This window comes from Caretta caretta, chromosome 1 (assembly GCF_965140235.1).
Source record: "Caretta caretta isolate rCarCar2 chromosome 1, rCarCar1.hap1, whole genome shotgun sequence".
NCBI lineage: Eukaryota > Metazoa > Chordata > Testudines > Cheloniidae > Caretta > Caretta caretta.
In genome coordinates this window covers 233,953,780-233,981,520 of record NC_134206.1, presented here as the reverse complement: position 1 = coordinate 233,981,520, position 27,741 = coordinate 233,953,780, and the positions used below count along the sequence as shown (strand labels likewise).

Here is a 27,741-nt window from a genome sequence, read left to right as displayed (position 1 = left end):
AAGAAAAGGAGTACTTGTGGCACCTTAGAGACTAACCAATTTATTTGAGCATAAGCTTTTGTGAGCTACAGCTCACTTCATCGGATGCATTCAGTGGAAAATACAGTGGGGAGATTTATATGCACAGAGAACATGAAACAATGGGTGTTACCATTCACACTGTACCGAGAGTGATCACTTAAGGTGAGCTATTACCAGCAGGAGAGCGGGGGGAGGGGGGAACCTTTTGTAGTGATAATCAAGATGGGCCATTTCCAGCAGTTGACAAGAATGTCTGAGGAACAGTGGGGGGAGGGGGAGAATAAACATGGGGAAATAGTTTTACTTTGTGTAATGACACATCCACTCCCAGTCTTTATTCAAGCCTAAATTAATTGTATCCAGTTTGCAAATTAATTCCAATTCAGCCGTCTCTCGTTGGAGTCTGTTTTTGAAGTTTTTTTGTTGAAGAATTGCAACTTTTAGGTCTGTAATCGAGTGACCAAAGAGATTGAAGTGTTCTTCGACTGGTTTTTGAACGTTATAATTCTTGACGTCTGATTTGTGTCCGTTTATTCTTTTACGAAGAGACTGTCCAGTCTGGCCAATGTACATGGCAGAGGGGCTGGCACATGATGGCATACATCACATTGGTAGATGTGCAGGTAAACGAGCCTCTGATAGTGTGGCTGATGTGATTAGACCCTGTGATGGTGTCCCCTGAATAGATATGTGGGCAACAGGCTTTGTTGCAAGGATAGGTTCCTGGGTTAGTGTTTTTATTGTGTGGTGTGTGGTTGCTGGTGAGTATTTGCTTCAGGTTGGGGGGCTGTCGCTAGGCAAGGACTGGCCTGTCTCCCAAGATCTGTGAGAGTGATGGGCCGTCCTTCAGGATAGGTTGTAGATCCTTGATGATGCGTTGGAGAGGTTTTAGTTGGGGGCTGAAGGTGATGGCTAGTGGAGTTCTGTTATTTTCTTTGTTGGGTTTGTCCTGTAGTAGGTGACTTCTGGATACTCTTCTGGCTCTGTCAGTCTGTTTCTTCACTTCAGCAGGTGGGTATTGTAGTTGTAAGAATGCTTGATAGAGATCTTATAGGTGTTTGTCTCTGTCTGAGGGGTTGGAGCAAATGTGGTTGTATCATAGAGCTTGGCTGTAGACAATGGATCGTGTGGTGTGGTCTGGATGAAAGCTGGAGGCATGTAGGTAGGAATAGCGGTCAGTAGGTTTCTGGTATAGGGTGGTATTTATGTGACCATCGCTTATTAGCACCGTAGTGTCCAGGAAGTGGATCTCTTGTGTGGACTGGTCTAGGCTGAGGTTGACGGTAGGATGGAAATTGTTGAAATCATGGTGAAATTCCTCAAGGGCTTCTTTTCCATGGGTCCAGATGATGAAGATGTCATCAATGTAGCGCAACTAAAACATCTCCACTCTTCCTCAGACGTTCTTGTCAACTGCTGGAAATGGCCCACCTTGATTATCACGACAAAAGATTTTTTTTTTCCCGCTCTCCTGCTGGTAATAGCTCACCTTAAGTGATCACTCTCGGTAATACCCATTGTTTCATGTTCTCTGTGTACATAAATCTCCCCACTGTATTTTCCACTGAATGCATCCGATGAAATGAGCTGTAGCTCACGAAAGCTTATACTCAAATAAATTTGTTAGTCTCTAAGGTGCCACAAGTACTCCTTTTCTTTTTACTAAAACTGGATATAGCTGAGCTTCAGTGCATTCCAAACCCATGCAGAATGAAGGAGTCTGTTCCTTCCTGAAGCATTTTATCACACTTTGGTGAAAGATACCGAACATAAGGCTAGTAGTGTTCCTTGTTGTAAAGTGTATTTGAAACAGCCAGTTACATGAATCTTTATTTCTATTCTTTTTGTTCAAGACAGGAATTAAAACCAGCAGTGAGTTACTTTTTCCAAGGATAAAACTAGAGAGCTGATGCAGGTTGAATTTTAAATGTCCATTTCCTGAAAAACTCTGGCCTTATCACACATATCTCAAGCACTACAGGAATATGGACTTGTGGGGCCTGACTGACGGTTACTTTTTCCTGTTTTACTCTGAACTCAGTAGAATTATGCCAGTGTAAAATTGCAGTGACACAGTGATGGATCAGGACTGTGAACTTCACTTGGAGTGTTTTCTTATTCCCTTTGAGATCAGTGGGCCAATTCTTGAAGTCCTTACTCAATTTTTTACTCAGGCAAAATTGTCACTGAGTCCTGTAATCGGGAATTTTGCCTAATTAAGGACTAGGGTAGCTTTTCTCAGTGAAGAATTTAAGTTCACAAATGTAGGCCCTTTTTGTGTCCACAAATTAGCCTTGAACAGATTTCATTTTTTATGTACTTGTTAACTGTTCAAGAATATTTAATAAATAGTTTATGCAAACATATTTCAAGCTATGGGTCAGTTACTATGAGTACTCACTATTCATAATTCCATATTTGAGTTGTGTAGTTGGGCACCTAAATCACATGGTATTATTTTGAATTTCCTGATTGTAAAACTTCCAAACTGAAGTTACTGGATGATATGTTACTAAAAAAGCTAACAGAACACAAAGCTGTGGCTCTGGCTGCATCCCATTTGAATATGCAGCAGTTGTCTGAGTTCATAAAGATTGTGAGGTGGCAGAAACTAACTTGCCCATCACCCTATTTGCAGACTTAATTCTTCAGCTTGGATGATGCACAAATGGGAAGAATTAATTTTTTTAATCCACTATAAGAATGTGTAAAAATATTTGTGTGATTCCCTCTAGCAAAATGGGAATAGTGGTATTCTGCTTTGTAAAGTGCTTTGTTCCACTGATTAAAAGAGATTGGATATTATTATTATTATTATTATTTCATGAAGAACTATGAAGTTATATTAGAAGATAGACATAGATGATATAAACTAGAACTTGTTGAAATTCAGAATTTCCATTCCAGGAAAAATTCTGACATTTTGGGAAAAAGAATTCTTCTGAATTAGAACAAAGATAAAATTTTGAAATCTTCCATTAAATGAAATTTCCAGGTTTTTTTGCTTCAGATCAACTGAAATGTTTAGTTTCAATTTTGACTGTTTTATTTTATTTTATATTATTTTTATTTTTTATGTGTTGTTTTATTTATAGGTTAAATTTGTAGTATATTATATTATATAAAACTGAGTTTAATATAATTATAAAAAATTATAAAATAAAATAAAATAATAAAGTAATGTAATAATTGGTCATTGGTGATTGGCATTCCAAGGGTAATTGGTTTGCTCTTTGGTAATGGATATTGTAGCTGGCCATTTGTAATTGATATTGTAATTGGGAATTAGTTCAGTAATTTGTATAAAATAAATGTGAAAATGAAAAGTTGTTTCAAAATGAAAAATTAGAATGTTCTGTTCTGATAAGATCCACTTAATCAAAACACTTCATATTGTTGTTGTTTTTCCACAATGAAATGTTGTCATAATTGACATGTTTCAGTGGAACATTTAGATTCAGATGAATAAATATTTTCTGATAGAATTTTTTTTCCGAAATTTTTCAACCAGCTCTAGTAAAGACACTCACACTGGTATATCTTTTGTTATCTTTCTGGCTAGCATGATATTTAAACTCAAATACATTATCTTATAGCTGTGTTTAAAATGTGTTTAAAAGATAAAGTATTCCACACCAAATTCTAACCCTGGATACTGTAAGACAAGCCATGACACACATCATGCATCGGTTATGTCTTTAGGGCCCTATATTCCCTTTGATGAGTCCTCCAACTCCCATTGATGTCAGTGGGGATTTCACTACAGATCAAGAATAGCCTAGTCCATAATGTTGAAATGCAGCCAAAATCTCAAAGCCACCTTTTTGATCTGAGATCTTCTATGTGGGAACTCATTGTCACATATCTTGACAAAATTTTGCTGTTGTTCTCTTTTGCACGTTGTCCATTTTTTCAAGCTATGCATGCCTTGTGTATCATTCAGTTCATAATGAAGACATAGGGATTAAGGTAGCATCATTCCCTCAGCCAGAGGCCTTTATAACAGAGGTTTTCAACCATTTTTCATTTGCGGACCCCTAAAACTTTTTGAAGGGGGTGCGGACCACTTTGGAAATCTTAGACTTAGTCTGTGGACCCCCAGGGATCCACAGATCACACAGATTGAAAACCACTGTTCTATGGTAACGACAAAATTTCACTGACCCGTTAGACATAGTCCACGGAATACAGATTGAAAACCATTGCTTTATAACATACCGTGAGTGTCGACAGACTCTTACTCTGATGGACCAACTGGGAAAGGAAATTTTAGAGTCAAGGGCCCTTCAAGCATCTCTCAGACGTTTGAATTCAGGAACTGTTTGCTTAAGTGCCACTATGGACCTCAGCTGTTGTAGCAGACAATAGAGAAGGGAGGAAGTTTCTCAGGTAGCTAGGCTCCAAACAGCACAGAGCTTCAATACTTTGGACATCATAATTACATAAAAATTCCATGACTTTTTGTTCGGCTAGTAAATTTCAGATCAGAACCCCTGACTTAATAGAACACTGTAATAATAGTGTAAATTATTAACCTAATTCTGAATATTTTTCTATAAACCAAATTGAAGGCATGAATGATGCCTGCTTTACCTTAGGTGATACCCAATTTTCAAGCTGATAAAATAGAGAAAGAAATAAGTCTGAGAAGAGTTCTCTTTGTCTTTTTAAATCACTTTAAAATGCTTAGACTGGACAAACAAAGGAAGACAATTGGTCACTTTTAATTGGAATATTAAATTGATTTAGTATCGTGGGTTGAGCCCTAGTACAAATGAACGAATTTCAAGTAGTGATGGCAGTGATGTGAATTTTGTAGTAATACTGGCAATAGCAACTAGTATGCTAAAAAAATTGAATTCTTTACAAAATTACTAAAATGTACAAAATTGCCATTCTACACTTATTCATAGATTCATAGGTACTAAGGTCAGCAGGGACCACCACGATCATCCAATCTGACCCCCTGCACAACGCAGGCCACAAAATCCCACCCACCCACTCCTGCAAAAAATCTCCCACCTATGTCTGAGCTATTGAAGTCCTCAAATCGTGGTTTAAAGACTTCAAGGAGCAGAGAATCCTCCAGCAAGTGACCCGTGCCCCATGCCACAGAGGAAGGCGAAAAACCTCCAGGGCCTGGAGGAAAATTCCTTCCCGACCCCAAATATGGCGATCAGCTAAACCCTGAGCATATGGGCAAGATTCACCAGCCAGATACCCAGGAAAGAATTTTCTGTAGTAACTCAGATCCCACCCCTCTTTGAGCAATAAATGATGTGTTCCAACAAAAACAATGTTCGGTTTTTAATGAATAATTTAATGTACAGAATATTAGGTGGTACTATTGCTAAAAGACAGCAGCGATGCTTGCCTCCTGATATGGAATACATTCAACACGTTTTTTACATTATGGACCACTTCTTATGATAGGGTGAAATTAGCTCCAGTAAAGTAGTCCAGCCCACGATCTATGCATCATGAAGACCTATTTTGAGCCCTTAATTGGGACTCAAATGGTGCATAGTCCTTGTGCTATCCCTCTGCACAGGGGAGAGTTTCACCCTTAGACAGCATTCTGTGAACTTCCAAACCTCCTAGGGCCAGATTTTTTTTTTACAACATTTGGGTCCAGTTTACACTACAAACTTAGGTGGAGAGAAGCTGCCTTACGGCGACCTAATAATGTATGTGTCTACACTACCAGATCCCTTCCACAGACCTAATTCACCTGTAACATCGATTTAATTACTACATCTCAGCAAGAGGCGTAGTGCTTAATTCAATGTTGATGGGTTGACAGAGAGGCAGTGTAGATGCAGGGTTGTGTAAGTTGACAGACTTGCATGGAGGCATCCCACAATGCTCCTCTGTGACTGCTCTGGAGATTGTTTTCAACTTTGCTGCACAGCGGCCAGGTACACAGGAAACAGACCCTCCCCTGTTAAAGCCTCGGGAACTTTTTAATTCCCCCTTCCTGTTTGGTCAGCATGGAGAGCTCACCAGCCCAGCTGATCATGGCGACTCAACACCCCAAACGCGCTCCAGCTGGGAGTACACAGGAAGTGGTACATCTTATTGGTCTGTGGGGAGAAGAGTCTGCGGAAGCACAGCTCTGATCCAGCAGAAGAAACATAGACATCTACGAAAAGATCATGCAGGGCATGGGGGAGAAGGGCTACACCAGGGACACACAGCCGTGCCATGTGAAAATGAAAGAACTTGGGCAGGTGTATCAGAAGACAAAGAAGGCAAACGTCATCACAGACATACCACTTCTACAATGAGCTGCATGAAATTCTCATCAGCGATCCCACCATTACCCCCGAACACAGCATGGATACCTCCCGGGAGTCTGAGTCCCAGGCCACCTCAGGCAACAACAAGGAGGACATTCTGGACAAGGAAGAGTAGTAGTAGGAGGAGAATGGGAGACAGGAGAGTGGGGGATCCATTCTCCTCAAGAGCCAGGAGCCATATTTAATCCCAGAGCAGTCCAGCTGTTTGCAGGACAACATGGTGGCCGAGCCTGATGCCGGGGAAGGCACCTCTGGTGAGTATGCAATTCCAATCAAACTTAGGGGTTACATGCTCTTATATTTTATGTTTAATATGAAGAAAATGTGAAGTTCAGTGGGCATCTGCTTCCCAATGGCCACTCCAGCTATGCAGAGGGTGCACAAGGATGGCCCGGGAATCCTCCATGGAGATCTCCAGGAAACTTCCATGGAGGTGCTTTGCAATCCTTTGCAGAAGGTTTCTGGGGAGGGCTGCCTTATTTCTTCCACCACAGGAGGACACTTTCCCACACCACTCCTGTATTAACTCTGCTGGCATCATTGCAGTATACAGCACAGCAGCATAAAGACCAGGTCTGTACCAGACACTTGCAGCATCTGCTCCCATGCCACATCTGTTACCTTCAGGAGATTGATTTCACTTAGGGTCACCTAGGGGAAACGGGGAAAGTTTTCACTACAAATGCTGAGCATGTGATTCCCCCACCCGTGGTGATTTCCGGGTCCCTCAGCCACAGTTTCCCTAGCACGCTGGTGGTTTGGGTGGCAGAGATTGGTGTTGACCTCAGAATCTGCATGCCCAGGGTGACTGCTACCAGCAGCATTAAGGGAAGGGGGGTGGGCTTCCTGTGTTCTCTCATGGCTGCAAACCCCATTCTCCCTCTCCCCCAGAGCCACTAAGGACAAAGACCAAAATTTGAGAGGCTTAATTCTGGTCCCTGATCTCAAAGCAATGTCCGTGTTGCTAGGGGGAGAGGGCAATGTCCACCTGCCCATCTGTGCTCCCGACGCAGGTTGCCCACAAGTTGCAGCACAAGGCCTGTCGCCCATGCTGCTGGGCCATACTTACCGTAGTTGGAGCAGCAAACTGGTTCATTAAATAGCTAGGGATTCTGATTATGTTCTGGCTTGCACTTGAGTGTAATAAGGGGAGTGTTTCTTTCAATAGCAACCTTGCATGATATCCAGGGTATGCACTGACAATGGTTGCCTTGCACTTTTCATGCCTCCCAGTGGAAAGCTTGGCCTTCAGCACATCCTCCACACCGGCGGAGAGGCTACAGCACATTAGAAGGTGGAAAAAGAGAACACGTGGTGACATGTTCAATGAGATAATGAAGGCTTCTGTAGCGGGAAGAGATCCTGAGACATAAGCCCTTTAATGAGAGGCCTGGTTTGAGGCAGGACCTGCTCACAGAATCTGGCAAGAACCAGGATGATATTGCAGAAATACACATTCCTAAGGAGTGCTAATTACAGAGTACTCACGCAAACACATCCCGATATCAAGTGGTACCAGAACATCCTGATCAAGGATGATACAAAAACATTCCCTGAGGATAACAGGAATACACTGACCCCTCCTAAAAGATAAGGTCAGGATGACAGTACATAATAGAGATGTTTTGATCAAACCAACATGTACAAGGTGATAACTAGCCACGTCAGGGGGCGGTAACTAACTATGTCAGAGGCAATACTAACTTGTTTGTATCAGGGTATAAAGATGTTTCTCAAAGGAAGTATCTTTGTCCAGCCAAAGGGGAACTGAAAGTCCTGCCATTCACTGAGCTGCGTCCATTGTCATGGGCATACATGTCTTAGTATCCTCGTAGAGTCTGCCAGGTGCTAGTACTGTGCTTTATCGACAATAAACCTGTCCTGGCACCTTCGTACCTTAACAGATCTTGTGGTCATTGGGCGGTTCACTCGAGGTCTGCTGTGCCAGCTGTCTGCACAGAGCTGGGGCAGCACACAGGGAGAACACATGCACACAGCTGAACGTCTGACCACAGCTTCCAGGACAGCTGATATGGAGCTCAGAGCCTGGAGGATTTCATTGTCTGAAAAATTGGGCATGGATGTGGAGAGCTGGAGAGCATCCCAGAAGTATGAGCGTGCCACGCAGGATGGGATGCTGCGGATTATGAAGGACCAATCAGCCATGTTGAGGCATCTGGTTGAGCTTCAAGAATAAAAGCTTGAGGCTAGACTGCCTCTGCAGTCCCTGCACAACAGCCTGAAAACATCAACCTGTTCCCAATCCCCCTCCCCTGAACGTTCCAGTGGCGGGGGGGGGGAAGGTGCAGTATCCCTTCCACTCAACATCAGGGACAGGTACTAAGAACAAAAGGCTGCCATTTGAAGACCTTTGATGAGCAAGACTTCTGTGCTTTCACAGACAAGCTGACTTGGTTTCTCTCCTCCCAATTTTATCACACCATTTGCCCAAGGTTAAATTATTTTCCTGGTCTTTCAGTTTCTTTATGTTTGTGAAATAAAAGTCAACGTTTCAAGAATGAAATATTCTTTGTTTATTCCAAGAATAGGGGTTTGGGGGACGGGGGGAAGGAGAGGTTCAGGGAAACTGGTGCAATGAAGGGGATGGTATGGGAAGGCACAATGCAGATAAGCAGCGCACATTACTGTGACTCATTACTGAAACAGGTTTTCAAAGCCTCCCGGTGATGCAGAGCTCCTCTCTGGGCTCTTCTTATTGCCTTAGTATCTATCTTCTCAAAATTTGCTGCCAGCCTATCCACCTCCACATCCCACCCCTGCAGAAACTTCTCTTCCTTTGCCGAGGGGATATTATGGAGCACACAGCAGACAGTGGTAACAATGGGGATATTGTTTTCACTGAGGTCTAACCTAGTAAGCAAACTATGCCAGCGACCTTTTAAACGTCCAAAGACACATTTCAAAGACACATTGGTATACAGCTTCATGAGCCATGTGAGCAAGGGATAGGCTGGGTCTTCCAGGATCACTATTGGCATTTCAACATCATCAGTGGTTATTTTGAAATCTGGAAAGAAAGTCCCTGGTTGCACCTTTCCTGACCATCCCATGTTGATGTTGGTGAAACACCCCCTGTGATCCACCAACACTTGGAACACCATTGAAAACTATCCCTTTTGATTTATGTACTCTTCGGCAAGGTGGTCTGGTGCAAAGATTGGGACATGCATGCCATCTATCGCCCCACTGCAGTTAGGGAACCCCATCGTGGCACAACCATCCACTATGTCCTGCACATTGCCAAGAGTCACTACCCTTTTAAGCAGAAGTCGATTAATGGCCCTGCACATTTGGATCACAACACGTCCCACGGTGGATTTGCCAACTCCGAATTGATTCCCAACTGACTGGTAGTAGTCTGGCACTGCAAGCTTCCACAAAGCGATTGCCACTCACTTCTCCACTGTCAGAGAAGGCCTCCTTTTAGTGTTGCTGTACTTCAGAGCTGGGGAAAGCTCTGCACAAATTTCCTGGAAAATGGTCTTCCACATTCGAAAGTTCTGCAGCCACTGGTTGTCATCCCATAGCTGCCTAACAATGTGATCCCACACGTGAGTGCTTGTTTCCTGGAATCAGAAATGGAACTCCACCATGTTCAGCTGCTGCGCGACTGCCAGCAGCAACTGGGAATTGTTTCATTCTATGGCTTGCAGCAGGGCTGCTTGAATGACATCACAACATACCACGTGGTGGCTCCTGTCTGGGCTCTGGAAATACTGCAGGATAAGGCATGAGGTGTTTGTAATGCCCCCAACAAGAGTACACAGCTGAGCAGGATCCCTGCTTTGAGGGTCTTGGCGTATGTGAGGCTAAGCCAGGCTTTCAAAAAAAGACATGAAAAAACATGGGTTGTTTGCCATTGATATCAGGGAGGGGGCATAAAACTGCATCATGGGCGGTTGAAGCCACGTTCCCATTCCCCCCTGTATGGCTAAAGAACATTTTCTAGAAATGCATCCAGTTTTGAGTTGAAGACATCAGGAGATGGACAATTCAGTGCATTATATACTGGAGGACGGTTGCCCATGTATTTCTGGGTCTGATCCTGCAACCCCTTACTCACGTCAATAATCTCTACTCTTTCAAGAACTATTGACCTCACATAGAATCATAGAATCATAGAATATCAGGGTTGGAAGGGACCTCAGGAGGTCATCTAGTCTAACCCCCTGCTCAAAAGCAGGACCAATCCCCAATTAAATCATGAGCAAGGGTTTGATGGATCAGGCCTTCTACAAATGACAATGATTAATAGCAGTCTGTGGCTACATCTGACTATTCATAGAAGCAAAATAGTGTTATGACTTTGAGGACAAAACATAGTAAGCAAGATGGATGTGTTTTGGGGTGAGTTTGTTGTGAAGATCATTTGAAAATCGATCAAACTGTCTATCTTGTCTTTCTACCTAATCTAATTTATAACCCCTCCATGAAACACTTGGGCATCCAACAAGGCGTAAGAGCAATAAAATGGAAGCTGCCATTAACTGCAAGTGAGACTAATTCTTGGTGCATTGATTCCTTTGTTTTCCAGAAAAAGGTGGCAAACCAGCCGAATCAGATTCCCTCTATATGGTTAGCAATGTACAGGGCTTTTGGACGGCCAATCCTTCTCAGCAGCACCTTCCGTTACTTGGCTGACCTGTTGGGTTTTGCTGGGCCACTATGCATTTCTGGCATAGTCCAGAGCTTCCAAAATACTAGCCAAAATGCTACAAACACAACTGGAAAAGTAAGTTGGCAACATGAATTAAAAGAATTGGTTTGGTATCAGTTTTTGATATATGTGAGGCTGTCTGTGTTTCTGACTATGCATTCTTATTGGCGCATTATTACCATTTTGTTTCTTTCATTATTTCTGTCAAGTGAAATGGGAGTTTGTTGAAGGGGCTGCTAGATTATCAGCCTTGGAAGTTGAAGTGCTCTGTTGTCACAGTATAAACACAGCAGAGGCAGTGGCAATGCAAGCTTCCCTATACTGCTCTGCTGATGTCTGGCTCTGTCCCACCTCCTGGTTAAGTAGCTGAGGGGCAGCTACTAGAGGCTTGTAAGAAGAGATTAGATAAAATGCTTGTGGGACTAGGAGAGGAAATTCCTGCTATACCTGCAGGGTTAGACCACATGACTGGAATTCTGCATGAGACAGAAAGTTAAGGGAGTGGAAGGACTTGATTCTACAAACCTTTACATGTTGTAGAGGGGAGATGCACCTAGTGATGTGTGCAAACAGGCAGAGCAGGTGTTCAGGAAGCAACCAAATGGTTTAGTGAAGGGCACTCAAAGCTCAGCATGGTCAGCTGGCACTAGTGTCCATACCCTTTCTGCACGAATGTGTAGCATTCAAAAGGAGGTATATTGGTCGATGGAGCCTGGTGCAATGGTGTTGAGTCATTGTCCAGACTGTGGAAATGAGGTACTTAGTAGCTATTGACTTGGTAAACCAGTACTCCTGTTAAGGGCTAGTGCATATCCAGTGCCACACTGTTCCATGAATCTCAATAAATGATAAGGGCTTTACCAAGCTCGGTAGCTATCAAGCTCCCATCCAGATCAAGCCCTCATACAATAATTTTAGGAAAGCGCGGGTAAGATAAGGATGATTACTAGAGACACCCAAACATTGCAAAGAATTACACACAAATATTCTAGCACATTTTAAAAACAAATTCACTTTGTCTGGGCCTTTGTGCCTCTTGTGTGCCCGCTTTGCATGAATGTTGTAGCAGACAGTTTAACGGGCTTTGAATTTGGGTTCTAAGCCTGGCTTTGCCACAGACTCACTCTGTCACTTTGGGCAAGCCATTTAGGGCCTGATTTTCAGAGGTGCTGATTGCCCTCACAGTGGTGGGTGATTTAAAAACCAGTCTCTTAACACTTGTGTGCCTTAATTTCCCGACAGGTAAAAAGGGGATAATAGTATTTATTAATCTCATATTAGCTTGAAGCATAATCCATTAATTGTTGTGTATATTATGAGATCCTTGGATTGAAGACTATGGCAGTGCAAAGTACTTCACTATACCCGTTGAAAAGCTATAGAAGGGCAAATGTCTAATTTGCCTTCTAGCTCTCATCTAATTTCAGTTGTCACTGTGAGTGCTGTATGAATGTATTCTGTAGAACATCTCCTATCATATAGCAACTGTCTGTCAAATAGCAACTACCAGAAAACTAGTGAAAGGTAAGGACAGATTTCTTTAAGAAAAGAATTACTTATTAACTGGTAGTAGAAGAGACTGAAGGAAGAAATCTTCCTACATCTTGCTTGTAATATGGAAACATCTCCACACACTTTGCACAGTCTGTGTTTAGAATTTGGATGGGCAAAATGGAGGTGTAATGGAATAATATTTTCCCTTTAAAACATACCCCTTGATTATCATCACTTTGCTCCTTGGCTGTATAATTACGATGATGCTTTTGACTGGTACTTTGCATTTTGCATCAGACCGTCATTCAGTCACTGCAAGAGTGGAAGAGCTTCTAAATAAAGCTCTTCGTCATCACTGAACTTTAATGCATTGGATCAGAGCCACAGAGACAAAAGTCAAAGTACATTTTCTTCCTCAGAACCTTAAATTCGGATTTTATTGCACAATCAAAGAACGGGGTGTTTCACTTTGGAAGTGATAACCTTTAGCTCTTAAATTTGGGAAACCACAGGGTCTTTACCCCTGTTTTCATTCTCTGTGCTCCTTTTCAGTGTCTCCGTTTTCTGTCATTTTAATTAATGCTGGCTGGGGCAAACATATTTTGAAGTTTGTGAATTTAATGGGTACTCAGAATAAATGGAGAACTTGAAACTTCTGCCAGAGAAGTCAGATTGGCGTGGTGACTCTTGGCCTGCTTTCAAAACGCAGTTACTTTTAATTAATGGATTTTGATAAACTTACTCCCCGTTGCCCTTGCCATTTTGTTTCTCTTTTAAATTCTCTACCAATTTTAATTAAGCTCTTATTCCTATCCCTCCCATCATCCTCTTATCTGAGAACTTCACAAACATTAATTAGTGTATCTACACATCCCCCCTTGAGGTAGGACAGTATTATTATCCCCATTGTACATGTAGAGAGCTGAGGCGCAGACAGAAATTAAGAGCTAACTTTTCAAAGGTATTTAGGTTCCTAAAGATGTAGATAGGCACCTAATGGAATTCTCAAAAGTGTATAAGCAGGTTAGGTGCCTAACTGTCATTGACTTCAATGGGACTTTGGTGCCAAATGTGCTTAAGCAGTTCTGAAAATATCATGAAACATCTATATGCATCTTTCGATGTCTAAATACATTTGAAAACCTGGCCCTCAATAGATTGGTCAAGGTCATACGGGAAACTTGTGGTAGAGTTGGGAATTGAACCCCCATCTCTCGGGGGTCAGTCACTGCTTTACCCACAAAATCCTCCTCCCTTTTGGTGAGAAACTGCATTTGTCAGGGGAATGGGTATGCAGTGGGGTGTGGGTGAGGGGACTGAAATAAGCCAGCATGGGCAGAGCAGAGTACTTCTTGCCAGCAATCTAATAGCAGAGCACAATAATCATGATTGATGAGAGAACCTTAAAGGGTCTGGAGATAGGGTCTGGATTCATACTTTTCCAAACCTCTTTCATCTGGAAATCAGGATGGAAATTTCATGAGAACAGGCTTTTTGTAACAGTTCCAGTACATCCTGCTTCCAGCTGGATCAGAAATACCACAAGAACAGCTTTCCTTGCAATATTTTGGTACCTTCACTTCCCTTCTGGCTGAAACCAAGCAGCACAAAAAAGCATGATGGTAGGTATAGACTTTATTTGCTTGTTTTATATTCCTGAAAGGAAATTTATTACATAAAAAACACATAAAATATCAATAACCATCCCAAGATAATAAAAGTTTTCTTCTGTCGGCTGCTATGTGGTCTATGTGAAATGAGCTCCTATTTCTAGTGGGTAGGTGTCTTCAGCCAGGAAAATACGCAGCAGAGAAGTCAAGGGCAAAATGGGCCGGGTGAATAAACTACTCTGTTACCTCCTAGGATGTGCATTGGTGGGACAGTTGAAGAAAGCTTGCACTGCTGTTTGCCTGTGCTGTACCTGCGATATGGATAATTAAAAGGCATGAGTCTCCAGGACTGTCAACCCAACCCCTATGAACAGTGATATTCACTCAATGAAACCAAGGGCTTAGAAGAAAAATAAAACCCTGCCAGTACCTGTTGTGCAGTTATTGATTCTCTGCTAAATGTTGTCACTCCTGACTTGCCCATTGCCGCCAGAAGACAAAGGCCTGTGTTTCACATCCAGCAGACGCAGGATACCTTAGTGCTTGTTTTTAAATTGAAGTTGTGTTGCTAACGGTTTGAAGAAAATTGGGTGAAAAATATCATTCAACCATCTTTTTTGTGCCACTGCATGGCTCTGTGATCCATTGAGGTGTTTATAAAAGGAAAGCTTGCAATCTGCCAAATCTAAATATGTCACCTGTGCCTGCTACATTCATCCAGTGGGCAGAGTGTTGGGCCCCATGGGTCGAAGGTATGGAACACTTAGACCAAGTTCCACAGAGGAATAAGAAACTATTTGTCCCCGCCCTTCCTTTTCAGCTTCAACCCTACAGATTCTTTCACTGTGACTCTTGCTGCCAGACTCAGTTTCCTCCCTGCCTCCCGATAAATCCCTCTAGTAGGACCATAGTGTGTTCTGTGATACATGCATGCTCATGCAAGGCAAAAGGTGGTGTAAGGCACCCCCTTACTCCCTGGCATGGCCTACCCACATCATGGATCACAGTGTAGAGGAGGAGGGAAGCAGCCCTTGTAGGGATGTTACTTCCCCTCCCACAGAAGAGGGTTGGAGGCAGGCTGGGGGAGCTTTGACTCTTCCTTTCCCCAGGGCACCAGCCAATGCAGCTGGAGAGGTGCAGAGGGGGACATGATCCATGCCAGGACTAAGGTTGGTGCAAATTATCTCTGCTCTGGAGGAAGGGGAGAAAAAGGGAGCCACTAGAGCTAGTTGAAAAAATTTCAAATGTTTTGATTTTTCATTGAAAATTACAGACACATTTTTGCACAAAATTTTGAAGAACTGAAGAATTTGAAGAACCTAAGAAAAGCACCAAATGTCACGAGACTCATGATAAAATTTCAAGAGCTGGCAACACTGCCTTTGTGTTGAGCATGCCGATTTGGTGCTCATCTCCCTATACCTGTTCTCTGGCCCAAGGAGCAGATCAACAACCAATTCACTCAGCATTAAGGCAGGTGTGAACTGCTTCTCCCAGGCCTTGAGTGCCAGAATCTTGGACCTCAGTATTCTGGCTTTTTCCATCAGTGGTGCGAAGTATTGTAATGAACTGCCTGGATGTGTAATTGAACTGCTGGCCTCAGTTTGGAATCAGAACTGCCTTTCATAGTCTCTGTTCTGCTAAGAGCAATGCTCCTTCAGCACACGTGTTAAATGCCTGGGTACTTTTGGAACAGGGACATCTGGGTTCTATCCCTATGGTTGCATAGAAGTTCCAAGTGGTCCTAGTATGCAACATAGTCAGAACTGTGGTTTTATAGGTAGCATGGCTTTTCTACAGTATTATTAATCCTATTGTTAATCCATCATGAAAACAACCTTCTGATTTCCAATGTCCAAATAACAGAGCATCTTTCCAACATTTTATATAGTTGTCCAAAAAACTTTTCTTTTCTCTCTTTCTTTTTAGTCTAAGGAGACATCAAATTCATACCTCTCCTCACAGGATTTTCTCGGAAATGTTTATGTCCTAGCAGTTCTTCTCTTCCTGGCCCTTATCCTGCAGAGGACGTTTCTGCAGGCTTCCTACTATGTTACCATAGAAACCGGCATCAACCTGCGAGGTGCCTTACTGGTGAGTAAGACATTGTTTCTGAGATCGCCATGCTGTAAAATGCCCTAGTAATGGCTTCACATTTTATTCTTTCATTTATCTTGTCCTTTATCTGTGTGATGTTTAACCACAGCTGAGGATTGGTACCACAATATCTTCTGGAGCTTAAAGCTTTTGCAGATCTGAACCCTGCTAGTTTTAAACTGCCTCTGCTGTAGACTGAAAACCTTTGTTTTACTCCAAACCCTATATTCTGCTCTGGGAGTGTAGTCCCAAAATCTCTCCTGAACTCAGGTCTCCTGTTTGGCTATACGAAATGCTCTCCACCAGGTCACTTTCAGCCTAGCTTCCCTTTATTTACTGCTTACTGCTTGAAAACTTAATAGAAAACATGAGAGAAACTCATTTTATAATGACAGGTTTCAGAGTAGCAGCCGTGTTAGTCTGTATCCTCAAAAAGAAAAGAAGTACTTGTGGCACCTTAGAGACCAACAAATTTATTTGAGCATAAGCTTTCATGAGCTTTTCATGAAATTTTTCTTTTCATTCTATAATGACAGGGTTTCCACCTGCCAGTTACTGTAATTGCTCCTAATTTTAGATTTGTCTGAACTTATGTTAAACTTTATTTATATTTTTTCATCAAAAATAAGCTGTATTCCTTCTTATCCCATATCCCTATTCTCTACACTCTGCTGTCATTTTTGTTATGTTATTGCTCTCATAGGAGCACCACTCCTGCAGCCCTTGCTCAGAAGAGCAGTCCCATCAGGCCAAATTCATTGCTGCTGAATGAGGTCTGTGTAGTCACTCCATGGAGACATTTTGCCCAGTGGGACTGCTTTTAATGGCTGCAGGAGTAACAAAAAATTGAGGCAATAATTCTACTATTTAACCTCTATTTTCAAAAATCTCTCTCTCTGTTTGGCAGCTGCAGGAATGGACAATCTCTGTTACTGACATTTGCAATGTCTGGTTGCTATTGTAACTTTATATACTGTACTTTATTCCTCTCTCCAGGCAATGATATACAATAAGATCCTGAGGCTTTCCACATCCAACTTGTCAATGGGAGAGATGACCTTGGGACAGATCAATAACTTGGTTGCCATCGAAACAAATCAGCTGATGTGGTTCTTGTTTCTGTGTCCCAATCTCTGGGCTATGCCCGTTCAGGTAGAGCATCAAAGTAAGGGCCTAATTTTTAGAAGAAACCCCCCCTGAAAACAGAAGATATTTTTAAAGCAATGTACATCTTTGAGACTCTTTCAGAAAAAAAAGGGGGAATTATAGCATTGGACTATAGTTACAAATGAAGAGCTGTGGCCAGGAGGAGAACTCAAGGGCAGAACTGCTGTTCACGGTCTCCTCCAAAGGCTATGAAGCAGTATCGCTGCAGGCCAGTGGGGAGAGATTTTTCTGGGTAATATTTACAAGCCCGGAGAATGGTCTGAATTTTAGCATGGATTACCTGTCTTTCCCACAGCCCATATGTACCTTCCTCTGCTCATATGTGTTCCACAACTGCCACAAGTAATCTGTGCAGGCAGCTATGGTGAACCAAAATATTGCTGGGTTTGCAGAATTCATTTGCAGCTGTTTCATGGGGCAAGAGTGAAGAGTGTCAGAACTGGGCCCTTAATTCTGTGATCCTGTATTGCAAAGAAGGTATGGTATGTCAAGTGTTATAATGTCAGAAAGTGTGGTTGGTGAGCCACAGAAAGGAACACTGATTTGAGTGTTGAGAACTAAACAGGTACACTAGTTATCATAAATTTCTAGTTCTAAACATCTGGTTCTAATCCAATCTGGGTTGTGTACAGCAGAAGAACAGATGAATCAGAAGGAAGGAAAGAAAATATTAGAGTTGGGGTAGCTGAATTTTCAAATGTGAGGAAGCAATTTAGGAGCCTAAGTCCCATTGACTTTCAATAAGACTTAGGCTCCTAAGATATTTTTGAAAAATTTACTCTTGGGCTTCTTAGTGGGGATGGGTAGGTCATAACTTATAGGCATTATTAACAGCTGTCAAGGAAAAATAACAGGAATGAAAGCTTTGATAAATTAGATCTACATTGTAAATTCATGGCACTATATAAGTCATCTATAATAATGAAGGGAACATCCACTTTTGTCATTTGTTCATTTTTAGCAGGGTCATCAAAGAGAATGTATGCTGAAAAAACAGACAATAAAGGGCCTGGATGGCATAAGGGATTAGTAATTATACAGACATTTTCACCTATACATCACTGCTTCAAATTGGCTGTCTTAGAAGTGTCCAAAGGGGGTTACCATATGAAGGTTTTTTCGGTTGGTCTTTGTTAATTGAACTGCTGGTCACTCTCAGGCCAATTGTATGTAGCTTAAATTGTATGTAGCATAATGGTCACCTTTTTATCAATCTCAGGAAAATGACAAGGACTGAATAGATATAGAAACTGAAATATCTTCTTAATCCATGGAGGTGATCCCACCAGGAAGGTGAAAGGACTGTCTGAGGAAGTTTCTATTGCCACTTCCTTTGCTGTTCCTCCAGCCCAGGGAGCAACAGGACCTAACTGAAAACACACTTAACTGGCAGTATTTTAATTGACTTCAGTAGGCTTTGAATGAATGTCCTTGGGATATGGATGTCTTTCTCAGAGATCTTCTGTTGCTCACACAGAAGTTATGGGTTTGATGCAGAGTTTATTGGGTGATCTCCTATGGCCTGTGTGATGCAGGAAGTCAAAGTAAATGATCACAGGAAGTCAAATTAAATGATCATAATGGCCCCTTCTGGCCTTGAAATCTGTGAACTGTTGTCAAGCCAGTAGCTGACACTAGCACTTAAAAAAACGAAGGTAAAAATGATAACGTGTGTATATTATATTGTTGAAGTTTTTTTCATTGTCAAAGCATTGGGCAGCTGCTGGTATCAACAATTCACGTGTTGGAGTAACAGATATTTCTGCATCAGCAGTTCAGTTGGCTTCTTTCTTTCTTTCTTTCTTTCTTTCTTTCTTTCTTTCTTTCTTTCTTTCTTTCTTTCTTTCTTTCTCTGTAAAAAGACAAGGAATTAACAGTTGCTAACTATGGGCTAGAAAGTGAGTCCCCCTAATGCAGTCAGGAAGGGGAATATGGGTACCGTCTCATCCCGAAGCAGAGGAATTGGACCCCTGAGGGATGTTTCTGAGGAACAGTGACTTCCAGTGCTACTCCTGGGGCGAGGCAGTTTATGGCTGAGGCTGATGTTACAATCTAATCCTAAATATAACATCATCAAACCATATCCTGCTGGTCTTGAATAAAGATTGCGGGTTGAGCCTACAAATAGCTGAGTGTATCCAACAAAGTGCTGAGCACCCTCAAAGGCACCTGAAAGGACGGACTGGGCCCTGAGTAAGGATAGCAGGATTTGCCTCAGGCCCGAGTTGCCACTAGGCACCTCGTTTGTCTTTATGCTAAGGAAAGGATTTTTATGTATGTAAATAATACTCTGCAAAATCTTAAACATGACTGGATGTTAGTGGTTTGACTATGCAATGGAAAGACATGGTTAATTGAATTCATTAGTTAACTGAAAAGGTGAAACAAATAAAAGTAGGGAATCAATCCCGCATGCCCTTTCTGACATGAGTGGCCCTTATTTATAACAGTACTTCCCCTGGCCCTGATTCTCTTTTACAGTAGGACTCTGTCTGGCAGTGCAAAGGTACCTTAAGTTGAATGTAAATGTAATTTATACTCACTTTAAGGCCCCTTTAAGTGGTGTAAAAGGCCTTTTGTACAAATGAGAATCAAGCCCACTGACTCCAGAGCACTACTGGCTTAACAGCTAATATGTCACTGCATGCTTGACTCTTTGGGGCAGGCACTATCTTTTCATTCTATGTTTGTACAGCACCTAGCACATTGGAGTCCTTGTCCATGACTAGGATAGCTAGGTGCTGCCACAATACAAATAAATAATGATAATAAAGGTTTGTAGAAACTTTCCCTAGAATTTCAAAACTTAACTTCTAAAGTAAATTAGAAGTGAGGTTTTATTTAAATTAATGCAAATTCTATGTATTATTAGACTATATAGCCTGAGAGGATTTTTTTTCGCCTTGTAGGGGTCTTGAAATGTATTGTTCTTCCTATGTGTCTTTTTCCTCCTTAGATCATAATGGGCGTGATCCTACTCTATAACTTACTTGGAGTAAGTGCATTGGTTGGTGCTGCTGTTATTGTATTGCTCGCTCCAATACAGTATTTCATAGCTACAAAGTTGGCTGAGGCTCAGAAGAGCACTCTTGTAAGTAACTTATTTTAGTGATGCCTGTGGTCCAGTAGTTAAAGCAGAGAACCTGGAATTGGGAGTTCTGGATTCTATTCCTGGTTTTTTAAATAATTTGCTGTGTAAATTTGGGTAAGCCATTTAACTCTTTTGTCCCTCAGTTTTCAGATCTGTAAAATAAAAGTCGTAATATTTGCCGACTTCACAAGTTGTTTGCAAAGTTATTTGCGATCCTCAGATGAAAGATGCTATAAAAGAACAAAGTATTATAGAAAACTCAGAACTATTTTTGGGGAATGTTTATTATTAATGAAATTAACCACATAATTAATTTTGATTTTTAAATTTTTATTTATTTTTGGGCTGCCAACAAATAACTTCAGTGTAATACAATGGTGACTGTACAATGGTAACATTTTCAACTGTTTTTTAAGAGGTGCATTAAATACAATATATATTGCACACTTTAGCTGGTGTTACCAATACACAGAGTTACACTCTTGCTGACCTTCCTGATTACTACTGAGTTCTGATCATTTGAATACCCTCTTCTCCAATATTCATCTATAACAATGACATCAAAGATACCCCACTGCGCATGTTCAGTGAGCGCGTTGGGGAAAGAAGGAGAAAGAAATATCTAACTTTTAGCATAATTCTTCTGAATTGTGATTGAAGTTGTACAGAATGGGGAGCTCCTTAACAAGATAGGCACTCATGAGACCATTTATTGCTCAGTGAAATTTGCATGGAAGAAATTCACTCCTGCACTGAGGGCCAGCACAAAGCTTATGAACCACTCAGGTCCTTCTTAAGCCTTGAAAATGAGGACTTAGGCCCTGGTCCTCAAATGTATTTAGGATCCTAACTTGTATGGAAATCTGTGGAAGTTAGGAGCCTAAATACCTTTTGAGGATCTGGGGCTAGGTTCTGATTCAGCAGTTCATCCCTTGTCAGCAAAACACTTAAGCACATGATTAAATACTGTACTGAACTTGGGCCTTAAAGTGGTATATGCACCTTGTGCTGACTCTTTCTACAGAGGTGAATTTCACCCCATCTGAATAGCTTGATCACATCTATGACCATCTGTGCTTTAGATGTCATGGAGCCTGTTGTTTTCTAATTCAAATGATGTACTGTATGGAATCTCAGCAATTAATAAAAATGATAAAATATAGAAATGAAATATTAAATCATGTGAATAAGTCCTTTTGAAATAGATCACATCAACTACTGTATAACACTCCACCCAAAAGTCTTTTGTATTTCTGAATAACCTCCGTACTCATATTGGATCAGTCCCTATTGCACACTCTCCATCAATGGGAAATGATGCTACAGTCTAATAAAGATCATCACTGGAAATTTATCTTGATACTTACCCTAAGTTTACATTTTCTTAATACCTAGACTGTTACCATCTCCCCCTCATATCTTAATTGTCAGGTTTTTCTTCAGTATTATCTCTTCCCAGGTTTCATTCTCCATTTAAATACATAGGCTTCAGGTTATTTTCCCCAAGACATATTAGTTTTAATTTTTTTCAATGTAAAATCACTTTTATTTTCTTCTCATGACTTTAAAGTCTCTAAAATCTTCAAGGAACATGAAATGGTAAACTATTTAATTATGTATAGTACTTAGAGGTATATCCTAGGTCATGAGTAAACCCAGTTGCAATACTTTGGCTAATTTTAGAACACAAGTGATAGAAAAAAGCATTCTTAATAAAAATAATTTTAAATAATATTAATTTCGTAATTTGTGATTTCTTACTTTTTTAATGTAAAGGATTATTCTACTGAGAGATTAAAGAAAACCAATGAGATCTTGAAAGGCATTAAGTTGTTAAAGTTGTATGCCTGGGAGCACATATTTTGCACTAGCGTAGAGGAAACAAGAACCAAGGAGCTCATAAGTCTCAAAACCTTTGCGCTTTACACATCTCTTTCCAGTAAGTAATTCTGTTCTAGGGGCAATATCGTTTGTAACATAACTCTTAGATAATGGATTTATCTCTCAATAGTAAATTCCTTTTCAGACTTCAGTTGAAACAAGACGCCTGTACTTATGGCAGTGGCTATTGTGTTATGAAACATGATAGAAAATAAAAGACACGACAAATAACACAGCAGGAAGCTTGACATCATTTGGTGGATTTTGTTACTGTTATTGTTTAACTTGTAAAAAAAAATTTTAACCTTAATAATGAGATTTTACATTAATAAGTCCTGAGATAACATCAGCGGGTGTGATTGGGACAGAGATAAATTACGAACTAAAATCAATTACATTCCTTGTAATGAGGTAGAGGTGAGGGAAATGGCCCCAATATTTGTAGTAAATTGTTCTTTCAAAGCAATTTTTTGCTGTGATACATTATAATTTTACAGTTCATATGAAAATATTTTATTTCAACTCACTAAAATGTAGAAACTATAACATTCCTTGGTTTGTTTGTTTGTGTATTTAAGATCTAAGTCAGACATGGAAGGAAATTTTTTCCTGCTAAGGAGTTTTCCTTTGGGAGTTTTAATGATAGGAAACAATGTTTGAGGTTGAAGTCCTCTACTAACATATTATTTAACTGACTATGCTTGGGTTTGGTATAAAGTATTGCAAATTAATATTAAGATAATTTTTGTACAGTTCAAATAGTCCAATGCATATTTTATTTCTTTCCACAGTTTTTATGAATGCAGCCATCCCAATAGCAGCTGTTCTTGCAGTAAGAAAATATTTTTCCCCTTTATCTGAAAATAAATTAAAAACACTGTGATTGTTTATATAGGACCTACTTTTCACAGAAACTGTATGTGAATTAGTATGTCCCTGCTGCCTGCCTAGCAGTATTACACTAACAATCTCAATTCCCAAATGTGAATTTACAACACCTGAGATTTGGACTTGTGAAAAAGGAAGCAAACAAAAAGCAACATTAATTTCAGTCTCCCGCAGAAACCAAACAGAATATCTAAATGTGGCTGAACTGGAAAGGGACAGACTAGGTTTGAGAATATCTTATTTTGGGCTTTGTATTTTGGGGTGTTGCTGTTCCATTGTCTATGGGTGAAATTCACTCTGGGCCCAGTACAAGGCCTAGACAATTTAAATCCTCAAAATAAGTCATAAAGTTGGACTTAAGTGGGACATAAGTTTGCATTAGCCCTTTGCACAAAAATGAATTTCATGACTCATCCACTAGGGAAATACCTTTACCCTTCATGCTGGGCAGTAAGAAATGTTTATGCACCAAACACCGAGGTCCTTATTCAGTTCATACTCAGCCTCTACTCAGGCAAAATATTTTGATCGGTGTGTTTCCCCCTGTTTTGAGCCAGCCTATGTAGCATGGCATCCTTTTCACTAATCTTCCCTTGTTTTGATGTGACAGACCTTTGTGACCTATGAATATCAAAATGAAACAACACTGCAGCCAGCACAGGCCTTTGCATCACTGTCATTGTTTCACATCCTGGTCACACCACTGTTCCTGCTCTCCACCGTGGTTAGATTTGCAGTCAAGGCCATCATAAGGTATGGTTGAAACTATAATAAAGAACAGAATGATCAGTCATATAGATGAATATGATTTGTTGGGAAAGAGTCAACTTGGTTTTATAGAGGGAAATCATGCCTCACCAGTCTATTTAAATTCTTTGCAGGGAGGGGGGTCAACAAGCATGTGGACAAGGGGGATCCAGTGGATACAGTGTACTTGGACTTTCAGAAAGCCTTTGACAAGGTCCCTTACCAAAAGCTCTTAAGCAAAGTAAGCAATCATGGGGTAAGAGGGAAGATCCTTTCATGGTTCAATAACTGGTTAAAAGACAGGAAACAAAGGGTAGGAATAAATGGTCAGTTTTCGAAATGGAGAGAGGTAAATAACAGGGTCCCTCAAGGGGCTGTACTGGGACTAGTACTGTTCAACATAGTCATAAATGATCTGGAAAAGAGGGTAAGCAGTGAGGTGGCAAAATTTGCAAATGATACAATATTACTCAAGGTAGTTAAGTCCAAATAGACTGCAAAGAGCTAAAAAAGAATCTCACAAGACTGGGTGACAAAATGGCAGATGAAATTTAGTGTTGATAAATGCAAAGTAATGCACATTAGAAAACATAATACTTACTATACATACAAAAAAGATGGGATCTAAATTATCTGTTACTACTCACAAAAGACATCTTGGAGTCGCTGTGGATAGTTCTCTGAAAACATCTGCTCAATGTGCAGCAGCAATCAAAAAAGCGAAGAAAATGTTAGAAACCATTAGGAAAGGGATAGCTAATAAAACGGAAAAGATCATAATGCCACTATATGAAGCCATGGTATGCCCCCACCTTGAATACTGCATGCAGTTCTGGTTGCCCCATCTCAAAAAAGATGTATTAGAAATGGAAAAAGTTCAGAGAAGGGCAACAAAACTGATTAGGATATGGAACAGCTTCTGTATGAGGAGAGATTAAAAAGACTGGGACTTTTAAGCTTGGAAAAGAGACAACTAAAAGGGGATATGATAGAGGTCTATAAAATCATGAATATTGTGGAGAAAGTGAATAAGGAAGTATTATTTACCCTTTCACGTAACACAAGTACCAGGGGTCACCTGATGAAAACTATGCAGCAGGTTTAAAAGTAACAAAAGGAAGTACTTCTTCACACAGTACACAGTCAACCCGTGGAGCTCATTGTGAGGGGATATTGTGAAGGCCAAAAGTATAACTGGGTTCAAAAAAGAATTAGATAAGTTCATGAAAGATGGCTCCATCAGTGGCTATTAGCCAAGATGGTCAGAGATGCAACCCCATGCTCTGTGTGTCCCTAAACCTCTGACTGCCAGGTGCTGGGATTGGATGACAGTGGATAATTGCCCTGTTCTGTTCATTCCCTCTGAAGCTTCTGGTATAGGCCACTGTCAGAAGACAGGATACTGGGCTAGATGGACCATTGATCTAACCCAGTACAGCCATTTTTATGTTCGTATATTAAAGAGATCTCTTTTACACTTCTCTGAGAAAGAGACAGGATGAAGGGGACTCAACTTGGTCATTCAAAATGGTGAAAAGGCATAAAGAAAACAGACCAGCCACTCCGTCTTACTGCATCATATGAGAACAAGGAAATGGTCAATAAAGTTAGTGGCTGGAAAAATTATAATCGAGGCAAATCTTGAAGTCCTGACTACAGGCCAGACTGTCCTGACTTGGATTGTAGCTCATGTCTTCCTTCCTATCCTCACCCATCATGCATTGGCCAGCCACAATTGCTCCCAGCTGGCTAGCAACACTAGAAGGAGAAGAGAGGGAGAAGCTGAGGGGTAAACAAAGTGAACGGGTTTGGCCCTTGACTTCAGGGAGAGCAGCCCACTCTTATTTCTCCCCATCGCAAGGGGTGGAATAGTGACTGTGCTTTATAATGGAATTCTATCCATAACACTGGGTCTCTTTTTGGAAAGGACCATTGGCATGAACAGAGGGGCAATTGCTCATCTGGAAAGCCATTCTAGTAATTAATGTTACACCAGGGACAGCGATGGAGTCACTTCTGCTGTGCACTGGTATAAGAATCAGACACTGGTATGAGTGGAGAATTCCCCAATAAGTCAGACTACCTAAGCAGGCCCGCCTTGCTTTTCTTCTCAGAAGCTATAAGCAGTGTAATTGCCCACAGTTACAAGGTAACACAGCTTTTTCTAAGCAAGAACATTTATTCTGGACGTGAAAGCATTACAGAGAAAATATATTAGAAAGAATCTACGCAAATGCTAATAAGCTGACCAGAGATCACCCCAGTTCCAACAAGGGCTCCGGTAGGAGTCAGCCCTTCAAACTCCATCAGACTGTTTCTCTGTGGTTACAAGTTCATGACAGCATTGGCTCAGAACAAGCACTCCCATGAATCTGTGGGCTACTCCTTTATACAGTTTGGCCCTCTGATCTTGTCCTCATTTAACTGGTGATCAGCAGACAAAGGTCACCTCCTCAGGGTGAAGATTCAAAAGGCTGAGTTCTTGCATAACCAAGGGGTACATTTGCAAACAACTCCAAGAGATTTCCTGGGAAACCCACTTAACTTTAAAAGTTCATTCTTGTCCAACCCATTGTTTCAAATAGTCCTTTGAAGCTCATAACACTTCTCATTATATTAGCCATGTCTTCCCCCAGAGGCATTACATACAATCCCACAATAATACATCAACATTTGCATTTTTAATACAAAGAACTCCTAAAATAGTTCAACTTAATTCAATACGTTTAAGTTAATTCAATGAGGTTTGTCCAGGATATAAGAAGAAACTGTCGTTTGTGCTACAAGGAGAAGCACGAATGGAAAATCATAGAAGTCACAAAATATGTGATTTTATCAAACTTTTCCATGATTCAGGTATGACATTTCCCAAAATATATAGCCTGACAAAACAGCTCCCCTAGTGGTGGGTGACTGAGCAATTCCTCTCCAGTTTGCTGATGAAGAGGCTGAAATGTATTGCCCTCCGTTGATTCTGCAGTGGCCTACGTGAAAGGAATTGCTGCCTCAGTGTCGTTACGCAGGTGTACGTGTCACAAAACTACCACCACAGCTGGCTCAAATTGACACCCTTGCTGACAGAGATGCCGTGCACCGACAGGATCTGAAAACGGAGTTAAACGTCCCACCCTCGTACATAGCCCCTCCGAGTCCAGGTTGAGGCACGCTGGCAAGGGGTTGTATGGTTGCTGCTGCCTCTGTTGGGTGGGTAACAATAACAGCAAATAACAAGCCCCAGGACACTAGTCTTTTGAGCCCGCCCTCACCATTCACCAGCACTCAGTTCACTAGCAAATTAAATGATCCATGTTTTGCTTTTGTTGAACGGGGAGCAGGGATACATCAGAGATTTTTCCTGGGTTTAAAATGATTTTGGACTCATGGAAAATCTCATGCCCCTTTCTTCATCACTCTAGCCTCCCCATCACTCCTCCTCCCTCTGTGCTATGTTTAGTGCTGTCCTAATATCCCCATGGTGTGTGTGTTTCACTTACTATCCTTAGCCACCCCAAAGGACGTTATTGAAAGACCCTGTTTGCCAAAACAAACCTCACCCATTGGAAAATTTATTTCCTATCATCTTTCTCCCATGAACCTAGAAACTCCCAAGTGCAGAGGCACAAGGAATGTGTGCTTGGCCACTCCATGGCCCCCATCATCAATCATATAAATTGATATGATTAAGTGCTTGTCCCTGGTATGAATAAGTGCTTATACTTTGGCCAGACCTGTTATTTCCCTTTAAGAATTAGCATAGCTCTGGTGGCA

The 27,741-nt window shown here is 41.1% G+C and overlaps 1 protein-coding gene across 10 annotated transcripts in view; it reads left to right on the top strand.

The window, feature by feature from the left end:
- The window catches only part of ABCC9 (ATP binding cassette subfamily C member 9), a 129,419-nt gene that overhangs the window by 37,605 nt on the left and 64,073 nt on the right, over positions 1–27,741 (top strand). For all 10 annotated transcript variants that reach the window (XM_075121710.1, XM_048826528.2, XM_075121693.1 and 7 more), the window contains 7 exons: positions 10,876–11,073; positions 16,032–16,196; positions 17,196–17,351; positions 20,323–20,457; positions 22,234–22,396; positions 23,130–23,170; positions 23,837–23,979. In XM_075121710.1, coding sequence (XP_074977811.1) covers positions 10,876–11,073; positions 16,032–16,196; positions 17,196–17,351; positions 20,323–20,457; positions 22,234–22,396; positions 23,130–23,170; positions 23,837–23,979 — 1,001 coding nt within the window. The remainder of the gene's footprint in view (positions 1–10,875; positions 11,074–16,031; positions 16,197–17,195; positions 17,352–20,322; positions 20,458–22,233; positions 22,397–23,129; positions 23,171–23,836; positions 23,980–27,741) is intronic.